The following is a 15292-nucleotide window of genomic DNA, read 5'->3' on the forward strand; positions in this document are numbered from 1 at the left end:
GTGGAGTAAATTGAGTTGCCATTGATGGACACTTGGGTTGCTTCCATATCTTGGCAATCATATATAATGCTGCAATAAACATAGGGGTGGGGTGCATATATCTTTGTTAATTTATGTTTTTGTTTCCTTTGGGCAGATATCCAATAAAGGAATTATTGGATCATATGGTATTTCTGTTTTTAATTTTTTGAGGAACCTCCATACTGTTTTCCACAGCGGCTGTACCTGTTAACATTCTTCTCAATAGTGCACAAGAATTTTTTTCTCCACATCCTCACCAACACTTATTTCTTATCTTTTTTATTTTTGCCATCCTGACAGGTGCATTTCCCTGATTGTTAGTGATGTTGAGCATTTTTTTTTAAGTAGGCTCCACGCCCAGTGTGGAGCCCAACGTGGGGCTTGAACTCATGACCGTGAGATTAAGACCTGAGCTGAGATCAAGAGTCACACTGCTTTAACCAACTGAGACACACAGGAGCCCCAGATGTTGAGCATTTTTTTTTAAAGAATTATTTATTTTTAGAGAGAGTGTGCATGCACGAATGGGGGGGAGGGACAAAGAAAGAGGTGAGAGGGTCTCAAGCAAACTCCCTGCCAAGCAGGGAGCCTGACTCAGGACTTGATCCCAATACCCATGAGATCATGACCTGAGCCAAGATCAAGAGTTGGACGCCCAGGTACCCCTTGAGCATTTTTTAATGTGTCTCTTTGCCATCTATGTGTATGTGTTCTTTCGAAAAATTTCTGTTCAGGTCCTCTGCCCATTTTTAATTGGATGATCTGGAGTTTTTTGGTGTTGAATTGTATCAGTTCTTTATGTATTATGGATATTAACTCCCTGAGGCCACTCTTAACTACTTTCTTTATCTCCTTTGCATCTGAAATATCAATAACTATCAAATTCTGTCTTACAGAACCTTGTAATTCAACTTCTAACTTGAACTATAGCATTTGAGCATTTGCTGTCCAGGCATTGTGCTAATTAGTCACTCCTGGAAGAATGTTGTTATCCTTATTTAACAAGAAGAACCTGAGCTTTAGAAATGTTAATTGGGGGGGCTTGTGTTCCCTCTCTTGCTGTCTCTCTCTCTCTGTCACTCACTCTGTCAAATAAATAAAGGGGCGCCTGGGTGGCTCAGTCGTTAAGCGTCTGCCTTCGGTTCAGGTCATGATCCCAGGGTCCTGGGATCGAGCCCCACATCAGGCTCTCTGCTCCGTGAGAAGCCTGCTTCTCCCTCTCCCACTCCCCCTGCTTGTGTTCCCTCTCTCGCTGTGTCTCTCTCTGTCAAACAAATAAATATAATCTTTAAAAAAATAAATAAATAAAATCTTTAAAAAAAAAAAAGAAATGTTAATTGGTATTGCACAAGGTCATCTAACTAGTACTCCAAAAATGATTTTTAGGTGAGTGAATGAAGCATGACATGGTCCTATGTATTAAGTCTTTTGATACATCTCATTTGGATCATATGGTATTTCTATTTTTAACTTTTTGAGGGACCTCCATACTGTTTTCTACAGAATAATATATCTCATTTTTTCTTCAGTTGCTACTTTATTAAGCAGAAAAAGAAATTTATAGGTCTTTTGTTTGTGTCCCTCATTGAATATAGGGTTTATGATGCAAAATTATTGAGTATTAGCAGCTCTGACAGTAGTTCATGTGTTTTGTTTGCAGTGTATGAAAGATTATATCCCTTAAATGGAGTTAATAATGTATGAGTTTTGAAGGGTTAAATATAGATTTGTACATAAGAGACATTACTTAAATTGATGTTTAAATATGGTAAGCATTGGGGTGTCTGGGTGGCTCAGTTGTTAAGCGTCTGCCTTAGGCTCAGGTCATGATCAGGGTCCTGGGATTGAGCCTCACATCGGGCTCCTTGCTCAGCGGGAAGCCTGCTTCTGCCTCTCTCTTTCTCTGTCTCATGAATAAATAAATAAAATCTTTAAAAAAAATAAATATAGTAAGCATTTATTTTTCTAAATTTTTTCGTTTTAAAGTGATTTATCATTTAAGCCTATTTTGTAGTAACTTTTTATTTTTACCTTTATTTTTTTTATTTTTTAAAGATTTTATTTATTTATTTTGGCAGGGAGAGAGACAGCAAGAGAGGGAACACAAGCAGGGGGAGTGGGAGAGGGAGAAGCAGGCTTCCCGCTGAGCAGAGAGTCCGATGTGGGGCTCAATCCCAGGACCCTGGGATCATGACCTGAGCCGAAGGCAGACGCCTAATGACTGAGCCACCCAGGCGCCCCATAATTTTTTATTTTTTAAGGATTTTATTTATTTATTAGAGAGGGAGAGCACAAGCAGGGGGAGAGGCAGAGGGAGAGGGAGAAGCAGGCTCCTAGCAGGGAGCCTGACATGGTGCTCAATCCCAGGACCCTGGGATCATGACCTGAGCCGAAGGCAGGCAGACACTTAACTGACTGAGCCATCCAGGCGCCCCTATTTTGTAGTGTCTTTTAACTTAATCTTCTAATTCTTGTAGATGCTGTGAGGTGCTTTAGGATGAGGAATGTCTAGACTCTTAGGTTCAGCACTCTATTATTCAGCTCATTAATGTCCTTTCTCTTCCTTTTAGATTTGAATATGAGCTACATGCATAGTTTGTAGCTAATTTGTTACCTTGAGTACAAAGCAAGTTAATTCATAATCCCAATTAGTAATAGTAAATATTTTACCTGTTATATGTGGCAATATATATTCTTATCAGTTCCACTTCTGCCACTTACAACAAGCTTATCACAGAGTATTATTGAATTTGACCCATAATTTCCTGCCTAAATAGGTTGTGCCTTATTCCATGAATATAAGTACTTGGGATAGACCCTAGGTATAGGAAAAGTGAGAAAGCTAATTAATTACTTTATTCACAGATATTGTAACCTGTTTGTGATTCTCAAAGAATCTGAGCCTTCTCTATACATCAACATCATAAAATGCCTACTTGTTTGTACAGTGCTACTGTATCCTAATATACCAGGAAGAGTGAAACATAATCATCTTTGGACCTCTGTTCTGTCATTTCTATTAATTCCCTAACCTAAGTGAGTAAGAAATTTACTTCTAGGTTGTTCCCTGACAACAAAATGTAATCTGGAATTTCTCATGTTTCAGTAGGTAGGTTGAAGGGATGAGAATGGAACAGTTACTTCTTGGGCATTTTCCATTAGTTGAGCTGTATAACAGCACCCACATAGATTCTCTTATTTTATTCCTCAGAACCATTCTATAAGGGTAGATGGTCATATTCTTTTATCACTGAGGAGAAATGGAAGTTCAGAGTTAGAAAAATTTTCCAGCATCACCTAGTTCATAATATCTGTGAGACATACTAAGGCAGCATATTTAGAATTAAGCCTAGGTGCTCAAAATGGTCACCAGCATTCCTGGGTTGGGGGGGGGGCATTAAAATGTATATAATATAATATTTTCTGTTTTAACCTTTTTAAGTGTATAATTCAATGGCATTAATTGCATTCACAGTGTCATACCACTATAACCACTATTCCCAAAAACTTTTCTTTACCCCAAACAGAAACTCTGTACCTCTTAGGTAATTATTCTACATTTTCCCCCCTCCATCTCCTGGTAACCTCTAATCTGCATTCTGTCTCTATGAATTTATGTACTCTAAGTATTTCATATAAGTGGAATCATACTGTATTTGTCCTTTTGTGTGTGGCTTATTTCACTTAGTACTATTTTTCAAGGTTCATCCATGTCGTAGTATGTTGAGATTTACAATAGAGCTTTTTGATATACCTGTCTGTGTTTTAGAAAGAGATGAGGGCATTTGTTATAATCATTCCTTTTTATGGGTGAATATTCCATTGTATGTATATACCACATTTTGTTTATCCATTCATCTGTTGATAGACACTCGAGTTTTCACCTTTTGGCTATTATGAATAATGCTGCAATAAATATTGATGTATGGCCTCCTATTCAAGTCCCTGTTTTAAATTCTTTTGGTTATGTACCAAGGAGTAGAATTGCTGAGTCATATGACAATTGTTTAACTTTTTGAGGAACTGCCAAACTGCTTTTTACAGCAACTGCGCCATTTTACATACTTGCCATCAATTTTTAAGGATTCCAGTTTGTCCACATTCTCACCATCACTTACTGTTTTTCGAGTTTTTTGATTATAGCCATCCTAGTGGGATGGCTAGTATCTCAATTTTTAAATTGGGTTATTTGTCTTTTTGTTCAGTTTTGAGAGTTCTTTATTTATTCTGGTCATCAGAATTTTTTAAATAGAATATTTTGATACATTTGGGGGAGCATATTGATTATTTTTTCAAAGTCAATTTTACATCAGTAAAAGTAAGAAATTAAAAGCTTGACTTTTTATAAAGTTGCATTCCCTCAGAACAACATATTATTAGCTTACTCATCAGTCTGGGCACTTACTGCAGAATCTGATTGAACTAAGCAGTAACTATGTATTTACCTTTGTAGGTCCGCTTTTGTTGATGGGCAGCAGTCAAGGTTTTAGGAAGCAGGTCACTTATTTATTTTGGAAGATGGGTATTAACACCTTAAACATGTGCTGCTGCTTTTTTTTTTTTTTTTTAAGATTTTATTTATTCATTTGAGAGAGAGGGAACACAAGCAGTGGGAGTGGGAGAGGGAGAAGCAGGCTTCCCGCTGAGCAGGGAGCCCAATGTGGGCCTTGATCCCAGGACCCTGGGATCATGACCTGAGGCTGACGGCAACCGCCTAACCAACTGAGTCACCCAGGAGCATCCTAAACATGTGCTTCTTAAACTAAGTTTGTGAAAGAGACTATGAGAAAATTATTACTCTTCTTATCACAAAGCCATGGACAAAGTCATAAACATAGCAGCCTTGGACATTTTAGTGCTCTCTGAATCTCAGCATTCTTGAAGTACTCTCCAATATCTTTGCCAGAACGGAGTTCTAGAGTAACATATGAAGTCATTTTCTCCTATCTAGCTGTTTACCATGGGATTTATGACAGAGTTTTGAATACCAATCTAAATATACTTTTTTAAAAAATTTATCTGAGAGAGAGAGAGAGAGCGAGCACAAGTGGGATGGAGAGGGAGAGAGAACCTGAAGCAGACTGCACGCTGAGTGCAGAGCCTGACGTGGGGCTCAGTCCCACGACCACGAGATCGTGACCTGAGCTGAAACAAAGAATCGGATGTTTAACTGATTGAGCCACCCAGGCACCCCCGAAATATACTTGAGAATGAAATGAGGCTAATTTTTGTACCACTAGGATACTTTGTGTAGATTGTATAATAAGGAATACTGTAAATTTAGAATTACTCATTTATTTTATGTATGTACAAGCAAATTTTATTTTAAAAATTGACTTGCTAGTATTTATAGCACTAAATAAAAGATTGGACTATGTTTTAGAGAAGATAATTTGCATCATATAATATTGAAGTAAAGAGATTTAGGGTTTTGTCTATAGTCGTACTCTGAAATATACATATTGTGTATCTGCTCTCGATGTTCCTCTCTTTACTCATCTCTTATGTTTGCCCATCAGGAGTGGGTTAAGTAAGGGTGCCTGGGTGGCTCAGTCAGTTAAGCGTTTGCTTTCAGCTCAGGTCATGATTCCAGGGTCCTGGGATCGAGTCCCACATTGGGCTCCCTGCTTGGCAGGGAGTCTGCTTCTCCCTCTCCCTCTGCTTCTCCCCCTGCTTGTGTGTGCTTGCTCTCTCTCTCTCTGTGTCAAAATAAATAAAATCTTAAAAAAAAAAAAAAGAATGGGTTAAGTAGTTATACTTATGTCTGCTGTTGTTCCTTTCCCTCCAAAATTACTAATAGATACAAAGAAAATTTATATTTGAAAATCCTCACTTGTTAAAATCACAATTTGTATAACTACTTGATACAGGTTTCCTTTATTTGAGAGCAAGAGAGAGCATGCAAGAGAACATGAGCTGGGGAGGGGCAGAGGGAGAAGCAGACTGCTTGCAGAGCAGGAGCCTGATGCTGGGATTGATCCCAAGACCCTGAGATCATGACCTGAGCCAAAGGCAGGCCCTTAACTGACTGAGCCACCCAGGCACTGCACAAGTTTCCTTTCTTTTTTTTTTTTTTAAAGATTTTATTTATTTGACAGAGACACAGCGAGAGAGGGAACGCAAGCAGGGGGAGTGGGAGAGGGAGAAGCAGGCTTCCCCCGGAGCAGGGAGCCCAATGCAGGGCTCGATCCCAGGACCCTGGGATCATGACCGGAGCCGAAAGCAGACACTTAACGACTGAGCCCCCCAGGTGCCCCCCACAAGTTTCCTTTCTTAATGAAAGAGCCAAGTAGTGAAGTTCATTTGCAATCAGAAAATTCTCTGAAAATTTAACTAAATTGATAGCCAGTACTGACTGAAATAGTCCTGACAGTCCTGAAAATACTCACTAGTTTACCATCTGATTTCAGTATGATTCAGGTATGCCAAGTACTGGTGAGTGTGTCTAGTTGCTTTTAGGATTTGTAGAAGAAACTATGGTATTTGTAGCAACTCAGGTTGGTAGATAGATAACACTTTGTTAATAATATACTCTGCTGTTGTGATTTAAGGCTATAAAAATTTAAGGTCAGACTGCTTTTATCCTCTACAGTGGATCAGAGTTTTATGGAGTCACCTGTAGGCAGATGCTGTTTAAAGTTTAAAATATCATAAAAATATTATCCTAACCTAAAAATAGTACATGAACAAGGATACATTTTTTTTTAAAGACACATTTATTCAGTGTCATGATCAGACTATTACATTTAGCAATCAACAGCATGGGTGCAAAAAAAAAAAAAATCTACATTAAAACCCTTTGTTGGAATGCTTTACACTTTCCACAGAACAGAAACTAAAATAACCTGTTATACAATTAGTCACAAATACAGTCCTCGAGTTCTTTGCCCATACACATGAGTATTGTCTAAAGCATGTCTTCTTTGTAGCGGCGAGGCCCTGCCACCACTGTGCTTGGCTGAGTTCACAAATCTGTTGTAACCTGTAGCTTCCCTGTCACTTCTCTGGCTCTCCTCTCCTGCTAAGCTTTGTTTCCTGGCAGTAATTAAAACCTTCTGCCACTGCCCTAGCTACTGCTGCTGCTGGAACCACCATAGCCACCTTGGTTTTGTGGTTTGGCAAAGTATTGGCCTCCACCACCATAGGGGCCAGAGCTTCTGCCTCCAAAATTTCCTCCTTTCATGGGTCCAGAATTTGAGGATTGATTGTTGTAATTGCCAAAACCATTGTAGCTTCCGCCACCTCCAAAGCTGCTTCCATCATTACCAAATCCGTCATAGCCATCCCCACGGCTACCATATCCGCCACCACCTCGACTGCCACCAGAGCGACCTTGCCCACTGAAGTTCCCTCCACGACAAAAGTTGTCATTCCCACCAGAACCACCTCCACGACCACCACCAAAGTTTCCAGAACCACTTCGACCTCTTTGGCTGGATGAAGCACTGGCCACCTCTTGCTTAGATAGGGCTTTCCTTACTTCACAGTTGTGACCATTCACAGTATGGGATTTTTGAATGACAATCTTGTCTACAGAGTCATGGTCATCAAATGTTACAAAAGCCAAACCTCTCTTTTTGCCACTGCCTCGGTTAGTCACGATCTCGATCACTTCAATTTTCCCATACTGTTCAAAATAATCTCTTAGATGATGTTCTTCAGTGTCTTCTTTAATGCCACCAACACAAATCTTTTTCACAGTTAAGTGGGCACCAGGTCTTTGAGAATCTTCTCTTGAGACAGCCCTCTTTGGTTCCACAACTCTTCCATCCACCTTGTATGACCTTGCGTTCATGGCTGCATCCACTTCCTCCACAGTGGCATACGTGACAAACCCAAAGCCTCTGGAGCGCTTGGTGTTTGGATCTGTCATTACCACACAGTCCGTAAGCGTTCCCCATTGCTCAGAATGGCTCCTCAGACTCTCATCGGTTGTTTCAAAGCTCAAACCTCCAATGAAGAGCTTCCGCAGCTGTTCAGGCTCTTTGGGAGACTCTGACTTAGACATGACGGCGATGGGAGGGGAGACTTGAAAGATGCTTACTCTGCAGCATCCACGGGCAGAAAGGAACAAGGATACATTTTTGGTAACATCTTATATCCTGGTGGTAATTTGCAAGAGCACAAGGAAAACTAATTATTTTAGGAACCTCAAAGAGTATATTGTGAAATACTATGCAACTGACTTCCTTCATGAAGTGTAATCTGGCTGTAATGATGATAACCTGCTTAATTATTAGTAAGATTATGGAATCTGAGTGTTACTTTTAAAGAAGTAGACCTAATTGTTTTGCTAATTGTAGTTCATATATGAAATTTTATGTATGAGAGGTCAGTTTAGCATTTTAAATTCCACAAACAAACAAAACACCATAAGTAACTATTTCTGCTAAAAACTTAACTATTTGGTCCTTTGTCATTTCTATTTTACTGCTATAGAAAAAAATTATAACTGCCTCTTTAGTATCAAATATTGTCCATGGGATAGCAACAAAAACAGTTACCATTATGAGAAAATAAAAGTGGAAATTAAATTATGTATATAACTAGGCGTATTGGGGTGCCTGGGTGGGCTCAGTCAGTTAAGCGTCCAACTCTTGATTTTGGTTCAGGTCATGATCCTCAGGGTTGTGAGATTGAGCCCCATGTCTGGCTCCGCAATAGAGCCTGCTTGGGAGTTCCTCCCTCTGCCCCTCCCCCCCCAAAAAATGTATGTATAACTAGGCATATTGAAATATGGTGTATTTATAAAATAAGTGATAAAATTTTGTGAATAAATCATTGGAATTGCAATCTAATTTCTATAAATATAATATTTGATGTTAATGTACCAGTGTAGAGCTAGTAACACTTGTTATTAGAAAATCAGTCTCTTAGTCACAGTCATGGCTAAGATCACTACATTCAATTTAGTATTCCAGCTATTTAGGCCTAGGCTTTAGGAAGCAAGGGAGAAAAATTATTAAAATGGGATTTCTTTTTAATACTATCTTTTAATTCTTATGTTATAGGTGAATCCTTATGACAAGCAGTTTGTGTTGGTCTCTAATAGCTGTACTTCCTTGGAAATAATCCAGTTATGATTTTATCCTATATAGAATTTATGTAAGAGTTATAGCAAAACCCCCATAAGAATATTTTCACTGATTGGAAAAAATGATTTTAATTCTGTTATGTTTTCTCTTCAGAAACGAATTTCATGATATAGCAAGAAAAAACAAAAAATAGTTTTATGTACACACAGAAATCACATTTTTATAGCCTTAAATCCATTAAGATAAACTCCATACACAAGTTTTCTATAAACAAGTAATATATAAATATATTTATGCCTTTATAATTGTGACTTAAAATATAATTATATACTGCAACTGGTAGTAAATCTTTTAAGTGCAATCTATATTATACTTGATCAACCCCTTATATGTATAAAATGGTAGTGATTAATTGCTAAGTTAGCACCAATTCAAAAAATGATATCAAGGTAAAAAATCAAGTCTGTTCTTAAACAACTGCTGTTGATTCATCAAAACCCATTTTTCTTTTTCCCTCTTTTCATTCCAAGAAATTCCTTTATTGGGAACTCACATCAGTATTGCTCTCTCAACACTTAGACTTCTCTCTTTTTTTTTTTAATTTATTTATTTGACAGAGAGAGAGCAAGCACAAGCAGGGGGAGTGGCAGGGAGAGGGAGAAGCAGGCTCCCCACTGAGTAGGGAGCCTGATGTGGAACTCAATCACGGGACTCCAGGATCATGACCTGAGCCGAAAGCAGACGCTTAACCGACTGAGCCACCCAGGCGCCCTGAACACTTAGACTTCTCTCTTTGATCGCTTCTTTTGGGACAGTGCTTTTCAAACTGTAGGTTATAGCCTCATGTAGGTTGTGAAATTAATAATGAATTTTAATAGAAGAGAAAATATTAGACTGCATTCCATATAGTCAGGTTGAAGGATTAAATATATCTCCTGTGTATACTGGGTCTCAATGTAAAGATCCTTGGTGCTCCAACTAGGAAGTTAATGCTGTTAAAGGTAAATACTTCAGTTTGTTTGTTTGTTTTTTAAAGATTTATTTATTTATTTGACAGAGAGAGAGAGACAGCGAGAGAAGGAACACAAGCAGGGGCAGAAGGGAGAGGGAGAAGCAGACTCCCCGCTGAGCAGGGAGCCCAATGCAGGGCTCGATCCCAGGACCCTGGGACCATGACCTGAGCAGAAGGCAGACGCTTAACCGACTGAGCCACCCAGGGGCCCCAGATACTTCAGTTCTGTGTGATTGTCTCATACATCCCTTCCATGTTGAATTTCTATAAAGACAGTGTATACTGTATTTATCACACTTTGGCCATATCTGACCCTCATTGCTAAATGTTTCCTTTATCATCCTTTCTTTTTTTTTTTTTTTTTAAGATTTTACTTATTTGTGGGCGCCTGGGTGGCTCAGTTGGTTAAGCGACTGCCTTCGGCTCAGGTCATGATCCTGGAGTCCCTGGATTGAGTCCCGCATCGGGCTCCCTGCCCAGCAGGGAGTCTGCTTCTCCCTCTGACCCTCCCCCCTCTCATGTGCTTTCTCTCTCTCATTCTCTCTCTCTCTCTCTGTCAAACAAATAAATAAAATCTTTAAAAAAAAAGATTTTACTTATTTGTTTGACAGAGAGAGACACAGCGAGAGAGGGAACACAAGCAGGGGGAGTGGGAGAGGGAGAAGCAGGCTTCCCACGGAGCAGGGAGCCTGATGCAGGGCTCAGTCCCAGGGCCCTGGCTGGGATCATGACCTGAGCCAAAGGCAGACGCTCAAAAACTGAGGCACCCAGGCGCCCCTTTTATAATCCTTTCATATCATTTTCTTCTCAATAACCCTTATTTACACCCCCATTATATATGCACTTGCATTCACAGAGGCAGCTTTTCAAGAATCCAACCACTTGTCTCTCTGCTGCCCCCACTACCACCGTAGTCTGTAACTGCCGTCAGTTCTCACTTGGTTCATTGCACTAGCTTTCTAATGGATGTCCCTGTTTGCACTCTTGCCCCACAGTCTGGCAGCCAGAGTGACCTTTCTGAAGTGTAAGTTATATCATTATCTCCCCAGTATTCAGTATCCTCTAGTGTCTTTTCAGAGTAAAATCCAAAACCTTTATATTGATGGCCTATAATCTGGCCCTTCTGCTTCCTCTCTGACTGGATTTTTTATTCTCCTTATTTATTCTGCTTCTTGTGCAAGCCATGCCTATTTCCACCTCAGGGCCTTTACACACTCTTTTCTCTCTTCCTTTGAACTCATTTCCCCAAGATTTTCTTGTGAGTTGCTCCCTCTTTTCTTTCAGATCTCTGCTTAAATGTTAACTTCTTATCAGGCCTGTCTTGTCAGTTTATCAGGATTGTCACTATATAAAATAGAGTACTTCCACCCTGCACTGTATTCCTTTCATAGCACTTACCTCCTACCCTGTTGTATATTTTTGTTTGTTTGCTTGCCTGTATCTCCCCCACTGTATTTCTATTTTGTTCACTACTTAATCCTTATTGTTTAGTTTTTGGCATATTGTAGTCTCTTAACTATTTATTGGACAGATGGATGAATGCATCCTCAAAGGAAAAACAAGATGAGAAGTTGGTGGAGACAAGGATTAAATGTATAGCCTCTGCCAATTCTTAAAACTGGGTAAACTACATTATCTCCACTTTTGCTCTTGCTTTACATAGCTATTAAGAAAAAAGCTTAGGGCGCCTGGGTGGCTCAGTTGGTTAAGCGACTGCCTTCGGCTCAGGTCATGATCCTGGAGTCCCGGGATCGAGTCCCACATCGGGCTTCCTGCTTAGCAGGGAGTCTGCTTCTCCCTCTGACCCTCTTCCCTCTCGTGCTTTCTATCTCTCATTCTCTCTCTCTCTCAAACAAATAAATAAAATCTTTTTAAAGAAAAAAGCTTAAAAGCGATTCCAAGAGCTGTTTGTTTACAAATCTATCTTACCTAAACTGGGTACTTTACTTGTGCTTATTCATCTTCAGTTAATTTCTTCACACAGGAAAATTCATTGAATGAGTAAAATACCTACCTAACATAAAATAGTGCTTTGTACTATTTTGGCTGATAGAACAGTGAGGGATGTCAGTAACTTATAAAATCCTAGTTAAACTAAAAATGCATTAGAATCTGTTACAGTGTGTTCTTAGAAACTATATTTCTGTTTAAAAATCTCACATTTTCAGGGGCGCCTGGGTGGCTCAGTTGTTAAGCGTCTGCCTTTGGCTCAGGTCATGATCCCAAGGTCCTGGGATCAAGCCCCGCCATCGGCTCCCCGCTCAGTGGGAAGACTGCTTCTCGCTCTCCCACTCCCCCTGCTTGTGTTCCTGCTCTTGCTGTCTCTGTCAAATAAATAAATAAAATGTTAAAAAAATAAAATAAAATCTCACATTTTCAAACAAATTATTGATTTGTATCTTTACTCTTTTTTAGGAAGAAAAAAGATGCAGTCGATCCCTTATTATTCAAGTACAAGGTGCAACCCACTAAAAAAGAATTGTATGAGTGTGCTGTTGTTAAAGCAACACAAATCAGGTAAAACTCGGTTATCTCATCTATGCTGGTTTCAAATAGAATAATTGCATTCAATTAAGATTTGCTATAGAACAGTGTTGCAAGTGATTGCTTCCCTTTTTAAAATAAATGTACACTTATAGACTGATTAAGTGAATCCTAATGGACTCCATGAGCCCTTTGTAAGTAATCCCAAAGAGTCTTCAGTCTAAAAAATTAAAAAGGATCCTATTTATGAGGCACTTCTCATGAGAGAACTCAGTTTCCAATGCTGAGAAGTCTGATGGTACTTACAAACACATCACATTTGTAGTATTTTATTCACTGGACACAGACATCTGATCAGTCTCTTCCATTCCTTAAAGTTAAATAATAACAATTTAGTATCTTTGAAAACTCCTGTTTGAAGGGTGCTTGGGTGGTGCAGTCAGTTAAGCGTCTGATTCTTGATTTCAGTTCAGGTCGTGATCTCAGGGTCGAGAGATTGAGCCCCAAGTTGGGCTCTGTGCTCAGCATGGAGTCGGCTTGGGATTCTTTCTCTCTCCCTCTGCCCCTCCCTTGCTCGCGCATATGCTCTCTCTAAGTAAATAAATAAAATCTTTAAAAAAAAAATTAAGTAAATAAAAAAATAAATTCCTGTTTAAGTCCTAATCAAAAGAGGGGTGATGAGTGGTTAATATTTAAAGGAATTAACTTTAGGTTACACAGATCTATTTTAGGACAATCCCTTTTGTTGCCTGCTGAGGTTAGGCCCTTAGTCACCTGAAAGTAAATTGACGTTATCAGCCAACTATCAACTTACCACCCAGTAGTCAATCTTGCATTTCATTTGATGTAAAATGCTTTTACTTGGGGTGCCTGGGTGGCTCAGTCAGCTAAGCGTCTGACTTCAGCTCAGGTCATGATCCCAGGGTCCTGGGATTGAGCTCCCCATCAGGCTCCCTGCTAAGCTTCTGCCTCTCCCTCTGCCTGTGGCTCTTCCTGCTTGTGCTCTCTATCTCTCTCAAATAAATAAATAATAAAATCTTTAAAAAATAAAATAAAATGATTTTACTTATTCTCATGTACCTCTTGCCTCATATATACTGATGAGTCTAAAGAAAAGTGGTAATAACATAAGTGTTGAGTGAATCCTGAGTCAAATATATTACTTTCTATAACTATGAGGAGGTATGTGTAGTTTTTTGTTTGGTTGGATCTTGGGGGTCCATCATTAAGAACTCTGGAGTGTATTGCATTTTATTATATGCTGAAAAATAGTATTCCCAAAATAATGCTCATAGATTATTCACACTTTTTTTTAACTTTTTTTTATAAGTAGGCTAGTGGGTGCTATGTAGGACAATACAATTCTTGAGGACTAGTATATTTATTCAATAGTCAAGAAATAATTAACCTTATTGTCATCTACTCTATGTATGGTGGTGGGATAGCACAGTAAGCCAATCCTTTCTCTCATTATGGTCCTTTCTCTAAGAAAAGAATATACATTTTTGAGGAGACTACTACTTTAAAACTCCTTTATTGTTTATGCACTCTTAGAAGTCTTTAACTTGGCTTTTCTTGGAAGGAATACATAGAATTCAATTAAAACATTTACTTTCTTTCCAGAACTTTTCCAGAAATACTTGGGTGTTTAGGGGTATTTTTTTTGTTTGTTTTGATTTGTTTTTGGTTGTGTTTGTTACCATTGTGGTGGTGGTTTTTGAATTTGGGGGCAAGGAAGAATCAAAAACAGCATATTTTTGGAATCTTAATTCTAATTCTCTTTCATTTTAATCCCATGAATTTGTTGGCTGCCATACGAAGTTTAAATACAAAATATTTTAGAAATTGAAACAACCTATGTTCAAGAACGTTCACATTATCCATTTGAATATTGACTTAGTGTTATGTGATATCTTGTAGCCTGCTGATTTTAATTTTTTAAAGAATTTCATTGGTGATATTTCTAGGAATGATCATCTAATTTTTTAAAATTAGGTTTACTCTGTAGTATATTTTCCTTGAGGTTTATTTGATTTCTAAGTGATTCTTATGCAAAAAATGCGTATACTATGTTTGTAATGGACATTTATAATAAATCCATTTAAGTTGATCTTATAACATTCCACATAAATACTTATGTATAAAGTTTCTCATAACTTATACATAAATACTATTGGAAAAGGAAATCTCTTTCTTTTCCTAAGCTTGAAATTGAGGTTATTGATTTTCGGAGAGTATAGAGTTCAAGTTGAATTTTTTGATACTAACACTTTACTCTTTCTCCTCCTTTTTCCCCTGGCAGTCGGAGAAAACACTTATTTTCTCGTGATAAATTAAAGCTTTTTCTGAAGCAACACTGTGAACCACAAGATGGAGTCATTAAAATTAAGGTAATCAGAACAGTGAAATTATTTATTGGAAGGAAGAAAAAAAGAGATAGATTGTTATAAACTTGAAATATTGCAGAAATGTTATTTCAAAGTTGGTTGAAAATAGTTCTCTTTTTATCTGGAGCCAGTTTTTAGTAATCTTCTTTCTATTTATTGAATTAAAACTATTTTTGCAATTGCTAGAATTGCTAGATGGCTCAGGTACTGCATTTTTTTTCCCCTTGTAAAAAAGATCAACCAAGACATGTAAGAAGAGATGGAAAACTTGGAAAAAGAAAATGTTACAGGGGAAGGGAACATCTGTATTTTTCTAAGTGGGGTCCTGGCTCACAAAAATAAATTCAAAGAAC

At 38.4% G+C, this 15292-nt stretch overlaps 1 protein-coding gene across 4 annotated transcripts in view; it reads left to right on the plus strand.

Moving 5' to 3' along the window:
* The window catches only part of BAZ1A (bromodomain adjacent to zinc finger domain 1A), a 96046-nt gene that overhangs the window by 36187 nt on the left and 44567 nt on the right, over window positions 1-15292 (plus strand). For all 4 annotated transcript variants that reach the window (XM_028114759.2, XM_028114760.2, XM_088024640.1 and 1 more), the window contains 2 exons: window positions 12484-12585; window positions 14855-14942. In XM_028114759.2, coding sequence (XP_027970560.1) covers window positions 12484-12585; window positions 14855-14942 — 190 coding nt within the window. The remainder of the gene's footprint in view (window positions 1-12483; window positions 12586-14854; window positions 14943-15292) is intronic.

This window comes from Eumetopias jubatus, unplaced genomic scaffold (genome assembly GCF_037043125.1).
Source record: "Eumetopias jubatus isolate StellerSeaLion01/CBP00866 unplaced genomic scaffold, mEumJub1_p1.0 scaffold_7, whole genome shotgun sequence".
Taxonomy (NCBI): Eukaryota; Metazoa; Chordata; class Mammalia; order Carnivora; family Otariidae; genus Eumetopias; species Eumetopias jubatus.